Source organism: Pediculus humanus, genomic scaffold (assembly GCF_000006295.1).
Source record: "Pediculus humanus corporis 1103172107561 genomic scaffold, whole genome shotgun sequence".
In the NCBI taxonomy this organism is placed as follows: domain Eukaryota; kingdom Metazoa; phylum Arthropoda; class Insecta; order Psocodea; family Pediculidae; genus Pediculus; species Pediculus humanus.
Genome location: NW_002987176.1, coordinates 548,649 through 567,438, shown reverse-complemented (window position 1 = coordinate 567,438; position 18,790 = coordinate 548,649). Strand labels below are relative to the sequence as shown.

General features: G+C 26.5%; 6 protein-coding genes and 1 non-coding gene across 7 annotated transcripts; 1 reads left to right on the top strand and 6 right to left on the bottom strand.

Moving 5' to 3' along the window:
- Positions 1-100: 100 nt before the first annotated feature.
- Phum_PHUM214110 (uncharacterized protein) lies at positions 101-897 on the bottom strand (the record flags this gene model as incomplete). The annotated part of the gene is made up of 2 exons (XM_002425626.1): positions 101-153; positions 672-897. 2 exons carry the CDS (start codon positions 895-897, stop codon positions 101-103), a joined length of 279 nt encoding a protein of 92 aa, XP_002425671.1.
- Positions 898-1,549: 652 nt separating this feature from the next.
- Phum_PHUM214100 (uncharacterized protein) lies at positions 1,550-2,876 on the bottom strand (the record flags this gene model as incomplete). The annotated part of the gene is made up of 6 exons (XM_002425625.1): positions 1,550-1,718; positions 1,833-2,030; positions 2,102-2,264; positions 2,347-2,566; positions 2,639-2,763; positions 2,836-2,876. The coding sequence occupies 6 exons, from the start codon at positions 2,874-2,876 to the stop codon at positions 1,566-1,568; spliced, it is 900 nt and encodes a 299-aa protein (XP_002425670.1). The 3' UTR covers positions 1,550-1,565.
- Positions 2,877-3,183: 307 nt separating this feature from the next.
- Positions 3,184-4,247, top strand: Phum_PHUM214090 (uncharacterized protein; the record flags this gene model as incomplete). Its single annotated transcript, XM_002425624.1, has 4 exons — positions 3,184-3,487; positions 3,687-3,769; positions 3,932-4,069; positions 4,158-4,247. 4 exons carry the CDS (start codon positions 3,184-3,186, stop codon positions 4,245-4,247), a joined length of 615 nt encoding a protein of 204 aa, XP_002425669.1.
- Positions 4,248-5,184: 937 nt separating this feature from the next.
- Phum_PHUM214080 (Sporulation-specific protein, putative) lies at positions 5,185-10,087 on the bottom strand (the record flags this gene model as incomplete). The annotated part of the gene is made up of 8 exons (XM_002425623.1): positions 5,185-5,310; positions 5,395-6,135; positions 6,170-7,752; positions 7,834-8,196; positions 8,274-8,523; positions 8,615-9,405; positions 9,514-9,678; positions 10,042-10,087. 8 exons carry the CDS (start codon positions 10,085-10,087, stop codon positions 5,185-5,187), a joined length of 4,065 nt encoding a protein of 1,354 aa, XP_002425668.1.
- Positions 10,088-10,620: 533 nt separating this feature from the next.
- Phum_PHUM214070 (protein VTS1, putative) lies at positions 10,621-13,781 on the bottom strand (the record flags this gene model as incomplete). Its single annotated transcript, XM_002425622.1, has 5 exons — positions 10,621-12,066; positions 12,145-12,351; positions 12,425-12,630; positions 12,720-13,070; positions 13,478-13,781. The coding sequence occupies 5 exons, from the start codon at positions 13,779-13,781 to the stop codon at positions 10,621-10,623; spliced, it is 2,514 nt and encodes an 837-aa protein (XP_002425667.1).
- Positions 13,782-14,691: 910 nt separating this feature from the next.
- Positions 14,692-14,763, bottom strand: Phum_PHUM214060. The gene has a single exon. It is a non-coding gene; the product is annotated as a tRNA-Thr (tRNA).
- A 1,132-nt stretch (positions 14,764-15,895) lies between these two features.
- Positions 15,896-17,164, bottom strand: Phum_PHUM214050 (protein C20orf121, putative; the record flags this gene model as incomplete). The annotated part of the gene is made up of 5 exons (XM_002425621.1): positions 15,896-16,047; positions 16,127-16,343; positions 16,427-16,682; positions 16,793-16,952; positions 17,026-17,164. The coding sequence occupies 5 exons, from the start codon at positions 17,162-17,164 to the stop codon at positions 15,896-15,898; spliced, it is 924 nt and encodes a 307-aa protein (XP_002425666.1).
- Positions 17,165-18,790: the final 1,626 nt, after the last annotated feature.

Here is an 18,790-nt window from a genome sequence, read left to right as displayed (position 1 = left end):
CCGGAAATGTATACAATAATAATAATAATAATATATAATATTATCAAACTATATATAAAATAATATATTTTTTGTTTTATAAACCTTCTACTAAATCCAATTATTTTATTTGATTATGTTTTGTTATGTTAACTAATCTAAATGTTTGAAATCCTACAAAATTTTAATTTTCACAAAAAAAAAAAAAAGATCCAATTAAAGTAAATTAAACTTTAAAATAAAATAATAATAATAATAATAATTTCAAATAATGCTTTAACGGTTATTTGTAAATTTGAATGTGATTCAAAATCAATCAAAATTTTTATGTTTTTTTGGTTTAAATAAGAAACTTTTGTAAAAATTCTAAAATAAATCATAATTTTGGACATTTTGTTTGTTGTGGTTCAACATGCAAAACTTAAAAATGTTTAAAAAATACAAGTGTGGTCGTTATTATGGCCAAAAGGGGCCAAAAAAAGGGGGCAAAACAACGGTTTTAACGGTTATTTTTCCACAGATATCAACATTATCAAATACCCACCTTAATCATGGACATTTTTCTTAAGCAAGATATACAGAAGACATGCTTTCATGTCTCTTGCCATGTCTTACATAGATTTAGGTGGGTACAACAACAGATTACATCAAAGACATATAAAGTATGTATGAATAATGTGAAAAAAACTTACCCCCGCATGCCACTTTGAAATCGCTGCAACAATCGCCTAATTTTAAACAAGCATGATCGCAATAACACGGTTTGTCACTTAAATCTTCGATAATTGCATTTATTGGAGCTTTTTGTACGACGCAAGAAGAGTCCCTACCGGGGCAACATAAATTTGCTTCTCTGCAACTTCCACCTAAACAACCGTTTAACGAAAAAGCAAATATAAGAAATAACTCCCAAAACATTTTTAAATAAATATATATATATCAATCGTATTTAATGTGATTTAAATAATAAAAAAAAAAAAAAAATGAAATAAATGCGTCGATTTCTTAAAAAAAATAAAATAAAATTTATCGAAGTGTAATTAACTAACGGATTGTGAGGAGAGTACGCGCGCGAAAATGTCAAACAAAATTTTTTTTGGTTTGTCTAACGACACGCTTCCGTTACTCGTTTGTCAGTACTGAAACTCAAATCTTATTAAATATATATATCTGTATTTTCTAGCTTGATGACACTTAATGGTAATAGCGCGCTCTTACGTGTTTTTTTAAAACTAATTTTCATTGCGCATGCTTGTGACGAAAAATTACACTACTGCCATCTATTTTAAAATTTTAAAACTACACAACACCTAAAATTAAATTTTAAAAATTTAAATTTTATTATAAAAGTATTTTTCCACTGTTTTGTAAGGAAAACAAATAAGAAAACAATTTAAAAAACAAAAATAATAAAAAAAAATAGTTAATTTGATAAGAAAAAAACTTTTTTTTTACTTACTCAAATGAAATTTTGACACTCTCAAAAATAGTTTTTTTCTATTTTAAATTCAGAATTGTAAAAATTTTATATTTTTATTTTAAAAATTAACAACATTTTTTTTTTTTTTTTCACTAACATTTTATCATTATTTTTCTATAAAATGAAAAATTTCAAAAACAACTTCAACCATAATTAAAATAATTATCATCCATTCCAGTCTAGTGTGATGTTTATCATTTAAATGAGACGATAATAAATCCACAAGTTCTAAACAATGATTAAGTTTTTCATTAATAACCTAAAATTAAAAAAAAAATATCAAAAGTTGTTATAAATTTTCAAATGTGAGGAACAATAATAATAATAATAATAATAATGCTCAAGGTGTGGTTTTTTTTTTTTTTCATTTTACTTTTGTTCTTTTATTTATGCAGTAGTAACTAAAAACAGATTGATATATTTTTTCTAATTCTTCTCGATCCCAATAAAAATCGGGAGTATCTAACAAATCGCTGTTTAAATTTATTGAATGTCTCAAAGCAAACAATTGTCCAGTTTTTTGCAAAACTTCATCCCTGGAAACCTTGATAATTTTTCCTAGTTTTAAATCCTGAAAATTAACATCAAATTATTGTAATCATATTAATTTATAATTTAAAAAAAAAATTTAAATATATTTACCTCAGTTACTGGCTTCATTTCATCTATGTACTGTTCAAGATTCGCTTCAAAAGTTCCTAACTGAACAGATAAAGCTAAAGCATTCGAAACGGCAAATTTTTCTAAAGTTAGGTTTTCATTATTGGAAAAAACTAGTGAATTATTTATAATTTGTGTTTTACTCCTGGAAACAAAAAATTAATTAATAATATTTTCATTAAAAATATATTTTTGTTGTGATTCAGTAGTATATGATGAAAACTTACTTGCTTGAGGAATAAGAATAATTGATAACTTCACTTTCATTCTGTATGATATCAAAATTAAAACTGTTTAATTCATAATTTTTAATAAAATCTAATATTGTTTTTATTTCTGATTTTGGAACATTCCACATAACAACAGAGCCATCCCTAAATAAAAATAATTGTTTACTATTCAATTCTGAATCTGTAGTGCTAACTGCATGAAGAGCATCAACAGAACCTAAAAAAAATTAAAAAATAAAATATATTAATTAATAAAATTTTTAAGATAATTAAGTAAAGAAAAACTTACTTTCAAATTCTGAATTAAATTCAGACGGCATGTATTTTAAAAATTTATTTATATCAAGGTTTATAGATTCCAAATTATATTCTTCTGCCGTATTAAAGGCAGTCACTTGAAAACCTTCTACATTACTAAAAATAATTGATTTTTTTTTCTTTACCGGCCTTTTTTTTATAATGCTCGGTACAACAGAAGAAAGAAACCTCGTTTGCTCATTAAAAATTTGAGCTTTATTAAAATGCATAAAACTATAAAATTTTGAATGTGAATTAAGTTTAATAAGATTATTTTTATTTAAATAATTATTAAAAATTAATAATTTAAAAGTAAATGTTTTTAAATTCATTTTTTATGTTAAAGTTAAATCAAAGTACTTTTTACTCAATTTACAAAAGTTTGCGTTACGAATAATTTAACCGCGAAGTAATAGAAACATTGTTTTGAAACAAAGTTTTAAAACAATGCTAATAACGTAATAGGAATTAAAGTGAATTAGACTCGTAAACATTTTAATATATATAGGTTTAAGGTTAACAATATTTATTTTTATTATGTATCCAAGACGTTTCGAACCTAATTACGAGGCTACATTAACATTAATTAGACATTTGGATAATGATGGTCTTAAGGAATTAGTTAATAACGATGAAGCTGTCGAAGAACTTGTTAATAATTGTGATCAGAAAAAAGAATTAGAAATGGAAAAAGAATTAATAATGACAAAAAATAAATCAGTTGCAGAGTATAATTTATCATTAGCACCTAAATTAGAATCTGGTAAATCGAAATTAAAAGAATTATATGATTCCGTGCAAGAACAATGGGAAGCAATCAAAGAAAAACAATCTCAAATTAGTAAGTGATATTTTTAATTGTCAAAATCATATGTCAAACAAACAAAAAAAATTATTTACTACCATATATATATAAAGTTCATAATTACGTAATTTTATATAATTACGTTTTATTTATAAATTGCTATAATTTGAATTATTATTTTTCAATTCCCTTATTATTTACTTAAAAAGGTAATTAAATATGATTTTAATTTTAGGAAATAGTGCCGGAGAAGTCAATGGAGATACTGCACTTGCCTTATTACAAGCTGCTGCTGCTGAATCGGAAGAAAAATCAGAAGTAATTTTTTTTATAAAATAGTACTTATTTTAAGAAAAAAAAATTCTTTTTATCCTAATTACATAAATAATATATATAAAAAAAACAGCCTAGTTTTACAAGAATTTAATGTTTTATTACTTATATATTTGACTCGATAAATATTATTATTTTTCATTTCAGGATATTGCCGATCAATTTTACAATAAAGTTATCGAAATGGATGAATTTTTAGAACAATTTCAATCGGAGAGAAAATTAATGCACCTTCGTAGAGTTAAAGCTGATAAAATGAAAGAATTACTTGCCAAGAAAAATGGGGTAAATTATTAATTTTTTTTTATTATTATTATTATTATAAATAATAAAATTTAAGTATTTTTCATTAATTTAAATTTTTTTTTAACAGGTGGGAACAGTAGTCGAATCATTTAAATACCCATCAGTTCCTTATCCTATTGGAAATATAAATATGCCATATTATCCAATGTTAAAATAAAATAGTCATCATACTAAATTTAAGAGATAAAAAATATTAGTTCTTAAGTAAAAAGCACCAGTAATATTGTGAATATCTATATATTTTTGCTATATAACTCATCAGTCGTTTAATTTCCTACAAATATATTAAAACTAAAACATTGTTATTTACTATTAAAATAATTCTGCTATCTGCTATTTTATTAAACCATTTTATTTTATTAAATAAATAAATATAATAAATAATTGTTTTTATGCTGTTACATAAATTAAACGTTTTTTTTTATTTATTTATTTTCCTTTTACTCCTCCTCCTCCTAACTTCTCTACAAAAGATCTCTTAACTTAAATAATAATAAATTTTTTTAAAAAAAATTTGACCTACTAAAGAAAAAACTAATCTCAAAAAAAAAAAAAAAATATATACAAACTAAATATATTAGGAGATATAAATAATAAGAGGTATAAAAAAAAAAAAAAAATTATTTTTAGGCAATGAAAAATTAATAAACTTCCCTATTAAAATATATATGTTTGTATGTATTATCTTTGGTAAGGACAAATTATTAGGATTCACACCCACGCAATTATTCGATTCATGATCGACCTCTTACGATTTCTGATCGATTACGATATAATCGATGACGATCGATTTCACGTGTTATTTTCTACCTCGTGTTGTAAATATTATTGTGATATATAAAAAGTTAAATTTCTATATATATATATATATATATATATTTGTTATGTAGGGTAAACAAACGTTTGGGGCATGTATTACGTCACGTGACACGTAGTTTGTACCTTATTATGTGTCCGCCATATTGCTGATAATAAAATCCCGTATAAATATATATAAGCTCGTCGACGTGAAATTAAATTGAATTGTACACTTACGACAATTTCGTTGTTGTTTTTGTGTCTTCGCTCCATTCCTAAAAATTATTTATTGAATGCTACCTGCAACCTTGACCGTGAATTTGTGATAAAAACCTGTCGACGTCGATATCTTGTAGAAAATTTTGCGTTTGAGAAACGTTTTCCGTATTTTTACCATTCTTTTTTTCCGTTACGACGGCAACCTGGAAAAAGAAAAACGCCTTCCAGATTATTTGCTATTAAAAAAAATTAAAATTTTTAAACGAATGAATGGTACGCGGGCGTACCTGTTGTTGTTGTTGTTGAACGGTCGATTTTCGTTTTTTCAAAGGTAATATTGACATGAATCCATCTTCCGTATCTTCATCTTTTTTCTTATCCGCTTCCCTTATTTTTTCCATTTTTTCATCGTCTTCCGACAGAAAGTGAGATCTGGTTTCGTAATTAGTACCCGGTTCTTCGTGAGAATTCAATACCCTTTCGTCGCCCTCCTCCTCCTTATCCATTTTCGAACTTTTTTTAATTTTTTTATTTCTTTGATTCAAACCCGCGCGAACTTTATTGAAATCTCCCAAATATTTTTCAAATAAGTTTTTCGCTTCCGTTGATGAATTTAATTCGTGTTTGTGCGGATGTTTTAACCATTTGTAAAAAATTTGAAAAAAACTTCTAAATGACGGCTTTAAAAATAATTCTTTCGGATCCGATTCGTTAAAATCTCTTACATATTTCGATATTTCGTCGAGTTTTAAAAAATTTTCAACGTAGTGAAGTTTTTTCTTGCTTTTTTCCGTGAGTCCAGAAAATTTTGCCGGATCGTTTTCGAATTTTGGAAATTCTTTTATAATTTCGTATAAATTATCATCGCAAGATTTCGAATTCGACTCGTTTTTTATATCCGAGTTACCGGATTTCGATTTATCGTATGGAGTGCTGTGAAAAACTTCGATTTCCTTTCGAACGCTTTCATCCGAACCAAAACTAGCCTGCTTTTCTTCTGACGTGTCACAAGACAAATCCGATTTTGACTTTTCATTGTTTTATTCGCCTTCAGAGTTCCACTCCTCGTTCTTTCCTACATCTTCTCGTCACTTTATTTTTAGTCATTTGACTGAGATTTTCTTTGACGACTTTTATTTTTTGCAATGCACGTTTTCTTTTTTCTTCCAATTCTTCTTTTAAATCCGATTTCGTTACTTCTTCGCTCGTTGTGGATCGCAAGCAATTCGTTAAATTTGTGTAACTGTTGGTAAAATTCGCATCTTCTTTTATCGGTATATTTTCGCAAAGTTTTTTATCGCATTGCGTGAGCATTTGAATCTTGACCATGCTTAATATTTTCCCACTCGGCCGTCTTTTCAAACTATTATCCTCTTGATTTTCTTTTCCGATACCTATTATTTCTTTTGCTTTTGTTACGAGATCATCGATGACTTTTTTGTGCATTTCTTTCGTATCGGTTTTATCTTTTTCAGCGTCCACTCTAATATAATCCGTGATTTTAACAACTTGATCTTTGGAGAAGTCTTTGGACGGAGAATAATAATTTGTTGCGGATATCAGGGAAATATCTTCCAAATCTGGAGTTATCACAATACTGGGCGTGGGCGGAAAACTAGGCGTGTTTATCATGCTTAAATCGACATCGATGGTACTTATGTTCTCCCTTAACAATTTAGTTAAAGGCGTTTCTTCAATTGGTCTGATTCCCTCGTTGTCTTTAAACGGCGTGACTATTTTCAGGTCGTCAAGAACCGACGGAAGAAGTGAACCATCTTCATTTCCGTTAATAGAATAAGTATTTCGTTTAGCAGTCAGACTTATCTTTGACGGAGACAATGTCGTGGGTTTTTTGGCTGTGATTGCTTTTTTTCTAAGATTCTTTCGATTGCTTTTTTGAATTTTATTCGGTTTACGAATTTTCTTTTTTGCCGCTGGATACGCGTCTGTGTTATTATTATTCGTTATGAAACCTCTTAGATCCGCATCCCACATTTTTTTCGGGGGATTCGTATTTGAGTTTTTAGATTGTCCTATTACACAACCCACTCCGGTTAAATTTTCCCAAACATCACTTGGTTTTGAATTAGGACTCCTGGTGGCAATCGGTATGGATAATTCATTTAAAGAACACAATGAAGTTCCAGGGGTTTTTATATTTTCCTGTGAATCGTTTTTTTTGACTTCTTTACTTTTTTCCGGAGATTTCAAAGAATTTTCAAAAATTGGCGAATTAAAAAGAGTGTTGCGGACACTTCTTCGATTCAACACTCTTGGTTCAACCTGAGCTTTTGGAGATGTCCTTGATTTTTTTTCCCGCTTCTTTCTTGGAGGAGTTTCAAATTCTAATGCTCTGATATGACTTTTCCTTCTAGGAGTACTTAAGCTCAGTCTTTTTGAATTTCTTCTTGTTACAATCATAGGAGTTTCAGTTTTTTCTGCTTCAAGTTTTTTAGCATTTTCTTTTTCTTCATTAATTTCTTTGTCTTTATCCAACGATTCTTTCGGGATCAAAGTTTTATCATTCTCTTCTGAATTACTAATTTCGCAGTCTTCTTTACTCAAAGTCGGAGTTTTAATGGATGGCATATCAAGATTTCCTGAACTTTGAATTAAGTTTTCTTTGGAGTTTTGAACCAATGGAACTTTTTTCTTTATTTTTTTATTATTATTATTCTCCCTTCTTTTTTTAACATTATCAGATGATGTAATAGAAATTTTATTACCTAAACTTTGTTTTTTTTCTAATAAAGGCTGAACTGATACGACTGGGGGTAAAGAAACTTTACTTTTTTTAGGTAAAATCGAACGAAATCGAGATTTAGTGGGAACGACAGTCTGTGATAATAATATTAACGGAGTTTGTATTGTCGATATTGAAATATTATCGTTTTGAATTTCTACCGGTTGAGTTTCTGTAGCAGTAGTAGTAGATGCAGTAAATTCTTTTTCTAAATTATACATTAATTCCTTGTTTCCAAAAAAATCACTTTCAGTCATGATGTTTTCATCAATTGATAAAGGTTTAATTATTTTTTCACTAAATAACTGATTTACTGAATTACAAGTGTTTACATCATCTGTTATACCTAAAAAAAAAAAATATCACGATTAAATAATTTCAAAAAAATCATAATTTAAATGAGATGCTTTAAGGATCACTTACCTTCAAAAACCATTTCATTTTTTTTGTCTTGTGTTATTTCTTTTGAATTAAAAAAATCATTTTTTTGAGTATTTACCATGCCTACTTGATTTTGTATAGCATTTTGAGATTTATAATAATCAAGAGGAATAACTATTATTTGATTTCTATCTTGATCTATGGCCACATTTCCAACATCTGAGCTTACAAATACTACAGAGCTATTTTTAAGTGAAACATTTTCATTCTGTTGGTTTGAATTGTTTGATACCTAAAAATGTATTATTAAATACATATTAAGTTTAATAAATTCATCATTCAAACAAAAAAAAAAAATTACTGAATAGTCAAAAAAAACTTACGGCAAAAGGATCAAGGGCAAGATTTTGATTTTCTTTTTCTGCATGATCTAACTTGGTATTGTTTTCAAAATTAATACCATCTTTTAAAGGTGTACCTGTTGATTGATTAGGCATTAATTCTTTGTTTTCAGAACTCATATCCATAGCTAAAACATCTGAATGTAGGCACAATTCAGACATGTGATGTCCATTCGAATTTGATATAGATTCTGTGCAATTTTCATTCCTTCCATTTGTGGCAATTTCATTTTCGTGTGCACAATTTTTTTCATTAGAATTTTTATTAAATTCATCTGGAATTTCTGAACCTTCAACTAATACTTGCATTGGTAAACATTCAGGTGAGCTATTTTGATTTAAGTTTTTTTGTATTTCATGAATTTCATTTTCAACTTCTTCACTTGCTACATCTTTGTTTTTAGAACTTGATTCGTTTAAAACTTTAGATTGAAAACTTTCCAATATGGAATTATTACTATTACTATTAGGCAATGAATTAATATTGGTTTTATCGATAAAACAAGAGTCCTCACTTCCCAATGTATTTCCATTAATGTTTTCATTAACTATTTTATTATTAATACTTTCACAACTACTTTTTAATTTACCATTAACATTCGCTAAAAAATTGGCTGCATTTTTTTCGTCACACACTGACTTATCATTACCTTTTACATTTTTGTACTTCCAAAATAATATGAGCTCTAATATTTCAGAAAGACTTTCACATTTTAATTTTATTCTCTTATATAGTAATGATGTTTTACAAATTAAACTAACTTTATGATTAACTAAAAAAAAAAATAATTTTTGTTTAACATGAAATATGAATTTAATGAAATACTTATCAACACACATTTAAAAAAAAAATTCTAAATTTAATAATATTTTACCTAAACTGTGAATCACTGAAAATTCTTGTAATAAATCTTGTAATTCTTTACCCATTAATTTTGTATTAAACTGAAATCCATTTTTTACAACTTGATAACAATCTGTTAAGTAAGGAGAGCTTTCTAAAAACTGCAGAGCAATATCATGTAAATTTTCTTTAACAAGGTACCCTAAAAAAAGAAATTGTTATTTACTTAAATATTAATACATGACATTATAAATTACGCAATCATATATATTTGTGGGATAAAATTTGAAATCAAATAATAAATGTAATTCGAGCAGTAATTTGAGGTATTGAAAATGGCGGGAATAATCACAACCCTTTAGTTCACTAATAACATCCCATTTACTAAAAACCTGTGGAAATCCATAATTTTTAATTAAGTAAATTCTTATTATTTTAAATTAAGGTTAAAGTTTTAAAAAAATTACAAATAATTTGATAAAAATATTGTAAAAACATTAAATGATTACTGTTAATAAATAATAGTAAAAAATAAATAAATTTTATATTTAAAAACGAATATTACCATATACAAGCCTTGCAGTTTCTGAAGGCAATATTACGTATGGCATGATGAATAATTACTTTTTTGATTTATCAACAATTTGAAATACATTTAAAAATTATAAACATTTAATTTTTTTCATTTACTCAAAAAAAATTTATTAATTTTGATGAACACAATTTTAGTGGCAAAGCCTTCTAAATTCAGTTTCTTGTTATACAAACGTTATTTATTAAACAAGGAGGCTGCGTCAATAGAACCGTTGCAATTTTAATAAATGTCGCAACAACAACAAAAAAAAATTTCCTAAAATTAATATATATTTATATATTAATTTAAAATAAAGAAATTTTGATAATGAATTAATTTAAATAAAATTCCTAATTTATAACATTTATTTTAAACATTTTTTTTATCATCTGAAACATAAAATTTGTTTTTTTATTGAATATAAGGAAACCTAGTTAAATATAAAATCTAAGTTTAAAATATATATTTAAAAATAAAGATCAATTTTATTAATTTAAAATTTCTGTTTACAATAAACAAATAATAATACCTTCAAAAAAAAAAAAAAAAAAAAAGAAATATAAAAAATAATTATTTTTTTAATCGTTTATTTTGGCTTCTCGTATGAATTGATGATCTGTACGTTGAGGGATTTATATTAATTTTTGTTGAATTTATAGAACTTCTTGTTAATATGTTTAGCTTAGGTAAATTTTTTGTATTATCACATGATTCTTCAGTTTTACAACTTTGTTGCTTGGCTACGGATTTTTTACTTGAATTAACGTTACATTTAGTTAATCCGAGAAAAAACCAATCACAGATTTCCAAATTAATATTGCGAGACCTTAACGTTTTGACGGGCATATTAGATCTTAATCTCATCGGTGTAAAGTCTTTAACGTTATTATTGTTATTCCCACCATTATTATTATTGACAGCACCTCCACTGCTACTAGTATTATTTACGGAATTATTTTTATTATTATTATTACTATTATTATTATTATTAGAACTATCACCATTTCTATTATTTAATTGCAGTCTTTCTTGAAGATGATGATGATGATGATGATGATTTTGTTTTAAAGTTTCTTCAGAAGCTCCGCCTTTAGCACATCCCGACAAAATTATTTTATATTTACCCGCCACTTTTCGTGATTTATTATTTCCTTCATCTAATTTATTCTCCGTATCACTTTTGTAATCTTCATTGTCAAAAGCTCTTTTTTGATCCTCCGACCGCGTCCTCCTTTTAGGCTTCGGCTCATACATTAAGTTTATACTTTCCAAAAGAGAACTGTGTCTCCTCTTACTTTTAGATTTCGAACCTTTACCGTCGCTCAACAAATTTAATTCCGACTCTATGACGTCGTAATTTTTCCGCTTTTTACCTCTTTTACTACACCGCTTTAAACTTTTCCTTTGAAAAGAAGAATTCTTTTGGTAGTTTTTTGGCAAAGTACTTTCATTATTAATTTTGAGATCCGAAACTTTATTAATCAAACTACCGCCACGCAATTTCATTTTATTCACATTTTCATCTACCTCCTGATTACCATTCTCATCTTTAGCAATGGGTGCATCATTATTGTTTTTAATTTCTTTATTGTCTTCGCACGTTTTTAAGGCTTTTTCAACAACTTTATTACTACCAGTTGATTTATCAGTATTATTATTATCTGCAGGACGATTTGGATTTTTCAAAACGATGGAAAACAAAGATGATACTTTTTTGCTTTCGGATAAATCTTTTGATAAACTATTTTTTGATGTTGATGGTACTAAAACTTCAGGCTTTGTTCTATTATTCGTATTAACAACTGATTCTTCAGTTTTACATTCACTATCACAAGAATCAGTTTTTTTGCCATCAAATGTTTCTAATTTTTTACCAAATAATTCTTCCATAGCAGATAATGTAGTAGCATCGTCGTTTTTTAAATTTTCCGTTAAATTTTTATGTGGATACCATGTACAAATAGCTAAACCACTACCAGAAGAATGTAATTTATTGGATGATTTATTATCATCAACCTGCAAAGAAAAAATATTTTGAAGAAACTTTGTATTTAGCAATAGGTATCATAATAAAACTTTTAAATAATAAGTTACCTTATAACTTTCAATATGGTAAGGCACAAATTCAGACTGTATATTTGAGACAGCATTTTGCTGATTTAATACTTGAGAATGTGGTGGTCCCAAGGGATCTAACAATAAGGTCACAGCACTCGTATTATCCGCTCTAAGTTCAAATTTAATCCATTTATTTAATGCATTATCAACTAAGCATTTGGATGGGTTTAACCAAACTTGCTCCTGCAATAACAACAATTTTATTTTTAAAGAATCTATTACATTTTATAAAACTTTTATAAAACTCTTTACGAACCTGGCCATCAATTCCGCTACTTTTATTATTAAATTCAGCTTTTTTAACAATGCTAACAGCTTCATCAGGAGTCAGCATGTTCCAAAGTCCATCTGTACCAAAAATTAAACATCTGTCACGTGTTAAATCAATGTGATGAACTGAAACATCTGGTTCTGGTGAAACTACAAATCGATCTGAATCAGCATTGTAAGACCATAAATCACCTATTTTGATTTTAAAAAACCCAACATATACAATTAAAAAATAAGTTTTTAACAATATTTTTTATAAAATGATTTTTCAAAATTCATACCCAATGATCTTGCTACGGCTAAAAATGGAATTTGATCAATATGTGTTGACCTGGTTAATGGACCTTTATGCGATAACCGAGGTCGATGCCAAACAACTCGGGGAACTCCAGATTTTTGTACAACCATACCTCCAGCTTGACTTATTCTTTTAAATTCTGTGGGGTTTTCCGGTTTGTGATCTTGTGTTAAAGCAGCTCCCCTCCAATGATCTGAACAAGGATCTTGATAGCCTAAGACTATGCATGAGTCCCCGACATGACCAATGTAAACATTAGAACGTCGAATAAATGCAATACTAGCAGTTGTACCACTTGTACTAGGCCAGCCAGACTGAGTTTTAGGCCAATTTTCTATAAAAAAATATTAACAAAAATGAATTAAACTTAATTGAAATTTGAATACCTAATAACTCATAAAATTTATGTATGCATTATTTTTCTATAAAAAATTTTTTTACAAATTTTTTTTAACAGTTTAAAAAAATATTTTAAATTAAAAAAATAATAAAAAAAATACTACAACTGATAAAAAATAAACATATGCATAAAAACTGACCCTGACCAATACTTCCTGTATCAACCTTATCAGATAAACAGTTAATTTTTGTGTTATATTAGATTAAAAAATTTTAATCTTCTTCAGAATTAAATAAAATTTAATGTTTTTACATTATTTGGTAAATAATTTTTAGATAAGATCAAATACATAGTAGAGGTTGTGAGTCAAGAAAATTAAGTAGGCCAAGCAGTTCACGTACCCAAGTTTCTCCACATAGCATAGTGAGTTGCAATGAATCCATCTTTTATGGCGCGTAAAACGTCCGTATCATTATCGGACCAAAACCCTGGTTGTGATACAATTGCTTTCATTAAATGCTCTTTGGCAAAAGTAGCTGCTTCGTGTCCACCGTGTCCATCGAAAATCCCAAAATAAGCATATTCTAAGTCTAACTCGTCCTCCGTTTGTTGATAAGCTACTGAAAACATATCCTCCATATGCCTCCTGCTACCTTGATTGCAGTGTCCTGTGACACGAAGATTTACCCCGATTGTTGGTGCCATGTAATTGACTCTTGTACAAAAATATTTTCATAAAAAATAAATATTTTGATAAAAACAATGTCCGCCATTACAAAATTAATATCATTATGGCCAATCGCAGCATTTTATCTGGCGCTTACGTTTTAACTTACTTTTGTTAAAAATACATCATGAATGTTTTTAATTTTACTTATAATTAACTGCAAATACAAAATAATAAAATTTTAAATTTGAATTTTGACAAACAGTTACACAGAACTTAATTTTCAATAATGTAAACAAATGTAAAAAAAAAAAAATTTAAGTTGGCAACAATAAAAATAAAAACAAAGCAGAGAATTATAAAGCGTTCATGGCGTTTCTTATTCCATCGAGCTACAATAAAGCTTTTTGAAAAATTATCTATATTTGATATTTTTGTTTGAAATTGCTTTTTATAAAATGCTTTTTATCTGTAAATTACATAATTTTTAAATGAAATTTTTAAAATTTCTTTTATTTCAATGTAAATTATTCCTTTTATTTAAAAAAAAAACCTCATAAAAAAATAACTGACGTATTACCATTTAGAACATGCCAAATTTTATAAAAACTACTTGATTTAAAAAAAAAAAAAATTTTAAACAAATTGTTTTTAAATAATAATAATACATTTCAACTATTTTGTTTATACATTTTGTTTCCTTAACAGAATGATATAATCTTTATATAATAACCTCAAACTAAAAAAAAAAAAAAAAAAATTAATTTTCCGATTCAAACTTTTATTAAAAATATTTATTTAATTCTCCATTTTTATTATGAAGGTTCATTAAGTTAATTTTAATTCTCTTATTCGAAAATCAAACCTTTGATTTTGTTTCCTTAAATTTAAAATTAATAAAAGTTATAAATACAAAACAATATTTAAAAATAAAATAAAAAAAAAAACTGCCCCCAGAGAGGTTTGAACTCTCGACCCCTGGTTTACAAGACCAGTGCTCTGCCACTGAGCTATGGAGGCTCATGTAAGAAGGGACTATAAATTGGCATTATGAAATAGTTTTGGTATTTTTATTAAAAAAAATCAATAATTAATCGATTTTTCATTCGATACAATTTTAAGGAAAATTTAAAAATTAATAATATTAATAATAATGATAATAATGATAATAACAACAACGAGTTAAAAATGAAATAAAATAATTCATTAGGTTTTCATTTTAAAAATAAATAATAAAACTTACCGGAAAAGTTTTTTTTTTTTTTTACAAATTTTTCAATATAAAAGTTTTTAGGTATCATCTCTCTATTGTATTCACATAGAAAATATTATTATTATTATTAAATTGTAATTTAAACAATTTGAAAACAATTAAAAATTTCAATACTTAAGTATTTAAGTGAAATCAATTTATAAAAATTTCATTGTACCAGCCACAAACTATTTCATAAAAATTTAAATATAAACATTTAAATAAATAATTTTAAATTTGTCATTTATTTAAAATAAAACATACTCAATAGTATGATTGATAAACGTGGTTTTAGACACAAATGTCAAAGATTATTAATTTTTATTATTATTATTTTTCCAAGAATTTTCCTAATTTAAAAATTTTCTTTTTTATGTTTTATTTGTTTAAAATAATTTAATTATGTTTAAGAAAACTCGAAGGTCATTTGTAATTTATTTAAAATCAAATAAAATTTTACAACATTTATTTACTCTATGAAAAACTATACAAAAACGTTTTAAAAACAATCATTCATGTACCTGATGACCTGGATTTTTTATATATAAATTGAAATTTTATTTATTTTAATTTTCCCAAACGACATTCATTTCAATTATTATATTTATTTTTAGTATATAATACATAAGAGGAAGGATTTACATAATTAATGGATATTTTAATAAAAATAAAATAAAATAAAACAAAAAAATTTTAAAGCAAACAAATTATACATTTATATATATATATTGTGATTCGTTTTAGAACTTAAACCTGATTTTAAACACAGAATAAAAATTAAAAAAAACCGACAAAATAAACCAATGAGAACGTGAATTGAAAAAAACAACACAAATTAAAAAAAAAAATACAAAATCAATAATAATAATAATAATAATAATAAAATATAAAAAAAAGTCGTTAATCGATGACTAATTTTCTAAAAGATCCTTCGACACCGAATAAATCATCGTGAGTTTTAGGTTTTCCAGGTCTTTTGCTTTCATCAGCTTTAACATCTTCCTGTTGTATAAACCAGTCTTTGTATGATTCTAATTTTTTCAACCATTGCTCTGAAAGAAAAACCGGAAAAACGTAATAATAATAATAATAACATCCTTTCGTTATTATTCTTCGAAAAAAAATTTTTACCATTTATTGCACCGATGGGACCGGCAAAACCGCCATATTCTTCCGGAAGGATTTCTTTAGGAACGTATTTGTATAAACTTTCGTAACCGTCCGCGTGGAAAAATATTCTATTTTTAATTTTTTCTTTCAAAAAAGGTTTGACGAAATTAACAATTGTATCGACGAGTGGTGAAACATTGACGACGTGTACTTCTTTCAATTTTACCGGATAACCTTCCTGTTAAACGAAACGATCCTGTTGGTTATTTTTCCCATAAAACACCATCGTTAGGGTTAAGTAATAATAATAATAATAGTAACCTGTGCGCAAACCAGGAACTTTTTAATAAGGGTCGGAGTAAATTTGGCAAAATGAGTCGGTGTTGCAACGGCTGCATCTAATATATATATATCACCACCAACTCCGGTTGTTTCTTCCAAAAGGCGGATATCACCGATCATGAAAACAATTTTCATTGCTTCTGCAACGTTTGGTGTCGGTTGATCTTTGTCGATCCCTCTCATAACAATAACACGTCTTCCCTCAGGTGTCAAACCTGGCAAAGGTGGAATGTGTCTGTTTAATAGAAAAAAAAAAAACAATTTTTATTTATTTATATTATTATTGACATAACGATGACTACGACAAGTATTTAAATAAATTTTTATTATTTATTTTGTAATTACACTTGTTTCATTATTTCTTGAATAGCGGGGTCAAATGGGTCACGGTTAGAAAAAAATTCAGGAATAGCAGCTCTCATTGTAAAATACATATCTAATTTTCTTTTTGTTTTTTCCAATGAAAATTTACATCCTCTTAAAAATGTCATGAGTCTTCCATCATCTAAAACAAACAAATAAATAAATAATTTAATATATTTGATTGAACTAAAAGAAACATAAAAAAAAAAACTTACCAAAAGTTTTTGGAAGATGAGGTTGAAGTTCTAACCATTCTTTTATTGTTTGTAAATCTTGTGCTCTTGTATCGACATTTTCATTAAGTTCAGTTCGAATTTTCAATTGTTGTTCAGGAGTTGGTTGAACCAAAGTCATTTTTTTAAATGAAAATTTCTAGAAAACAAACAATATTAATAATAATAATAATTAAAAATCAGTGAGGCTCGAGTTTGTTGTTATTGTTGTTGTTGCTAATAATTCTATTGAATTACTATTTGAGAGAAATTTTTTTTTTGTATTTACTTAACATTTTTTTTTTTTTTGTTACTTTCTTTTTGTTTCGATTTTTTTTCTTTTAAATACAAAAATGTAAAAGTAATTTTTTAATTGTTTTTTAATTAAAAAAAATTGATTGATTGATTGATTATTGATTGTAGGAGAAAGAGAGAAAAGTTTATAAACTTTCATTTATAAAAAAAAAATAATTTAATATCATTTCTAACAATTTAATTTCACTCGTGATGTTCAATTTTGCTACACACAATTAAAAAAACTTTTCTTTTTTTCTTTTCTTTTTCTTTCTTTTCTTTTTCTTTCTTTCTTTTTCTCTTTCTTCTTCTTCTTTCCACAAATGACTGAGCAAAAACTATTTTAAATAAATTAAAAAGTGAAACTAAACAAAATGACATAAATTAAACTTAACTTATTTAAAAAAAAAAAATTTCCTTTTTTATTATTATTATTATTATTATTACGTTTTAAACTTGAAAACCACTTGATCCAAATAGTTTTCTAGTAACCGAATTTTTTTCGATTTAAACTATCAAAGAAAGAAAGAAAGAACAACAACATAAATTAAGTTCGTTACGTAACGATAATAAAAGTGAGACTCACACAACACACACAAAAATCTCCTTTCGATTTTTAACAGCCTGACTCGATACGAAAAAAATCCCCGAGGGGAGGAGGCGGGAGGAAGGAGGAGGAGGAGGAGGGAAGGGGAAGGGGAAGTAAAGGGAATTTTCCAAACCTTCTTCAAACAAAATCCCGCCCGATTTAAAAAATTTTATACCTTAATCCATTTTTATTAAGGTCAAATTTAAACGATTTAAATCATTTCAATTATTATTATTATTATACGTTTCGTTCGTGAAAAAAATTGTATGATAATAATAATAATTATGAGAATCGATACGAATGACTCAACAATATAATAATATTAAAAGAATTTGTAATACGTAATAAAACCTGAAACTTTGTTACCGAATCCAGAACAAATTATTTATTTATTAAAATGTATTAAACAACTTTCTCTGCTGGATTCTCCATTTTGTTCCCCCTACAATAATAATCTCATTCCTCTTTCAAGGTTATATTTTCTTACATCAGAAATCTCTAATACATAAAAATTATGTGATATACATAAATTTTTATTTATTTATTTATTTATTTAAATCGTTTCACAATCGATGGTAAAACCGAGTTCCTTACAATATCAACTTTTTTTTTTCGTTCTATCGATACCAGAAATTATATTATTATTATTATTATTATTATTACGTAACGAATGTGTGTAAATAATTAACAATTTCAATTGAATTTATTAATTAAAAAGAAACGCGCGTTAATAACAAATAATAATAATAATAATAATAATACATTGATTGATGACACAAGTGAAAATTAAAAAAAAAACTTTTACCAAGTAACGTAACATATACCGACAATGAGATTAAGGGGGGGCGGGGTGGAGGAGTGGGATAGGGGGAGAAAGAGGGGGAG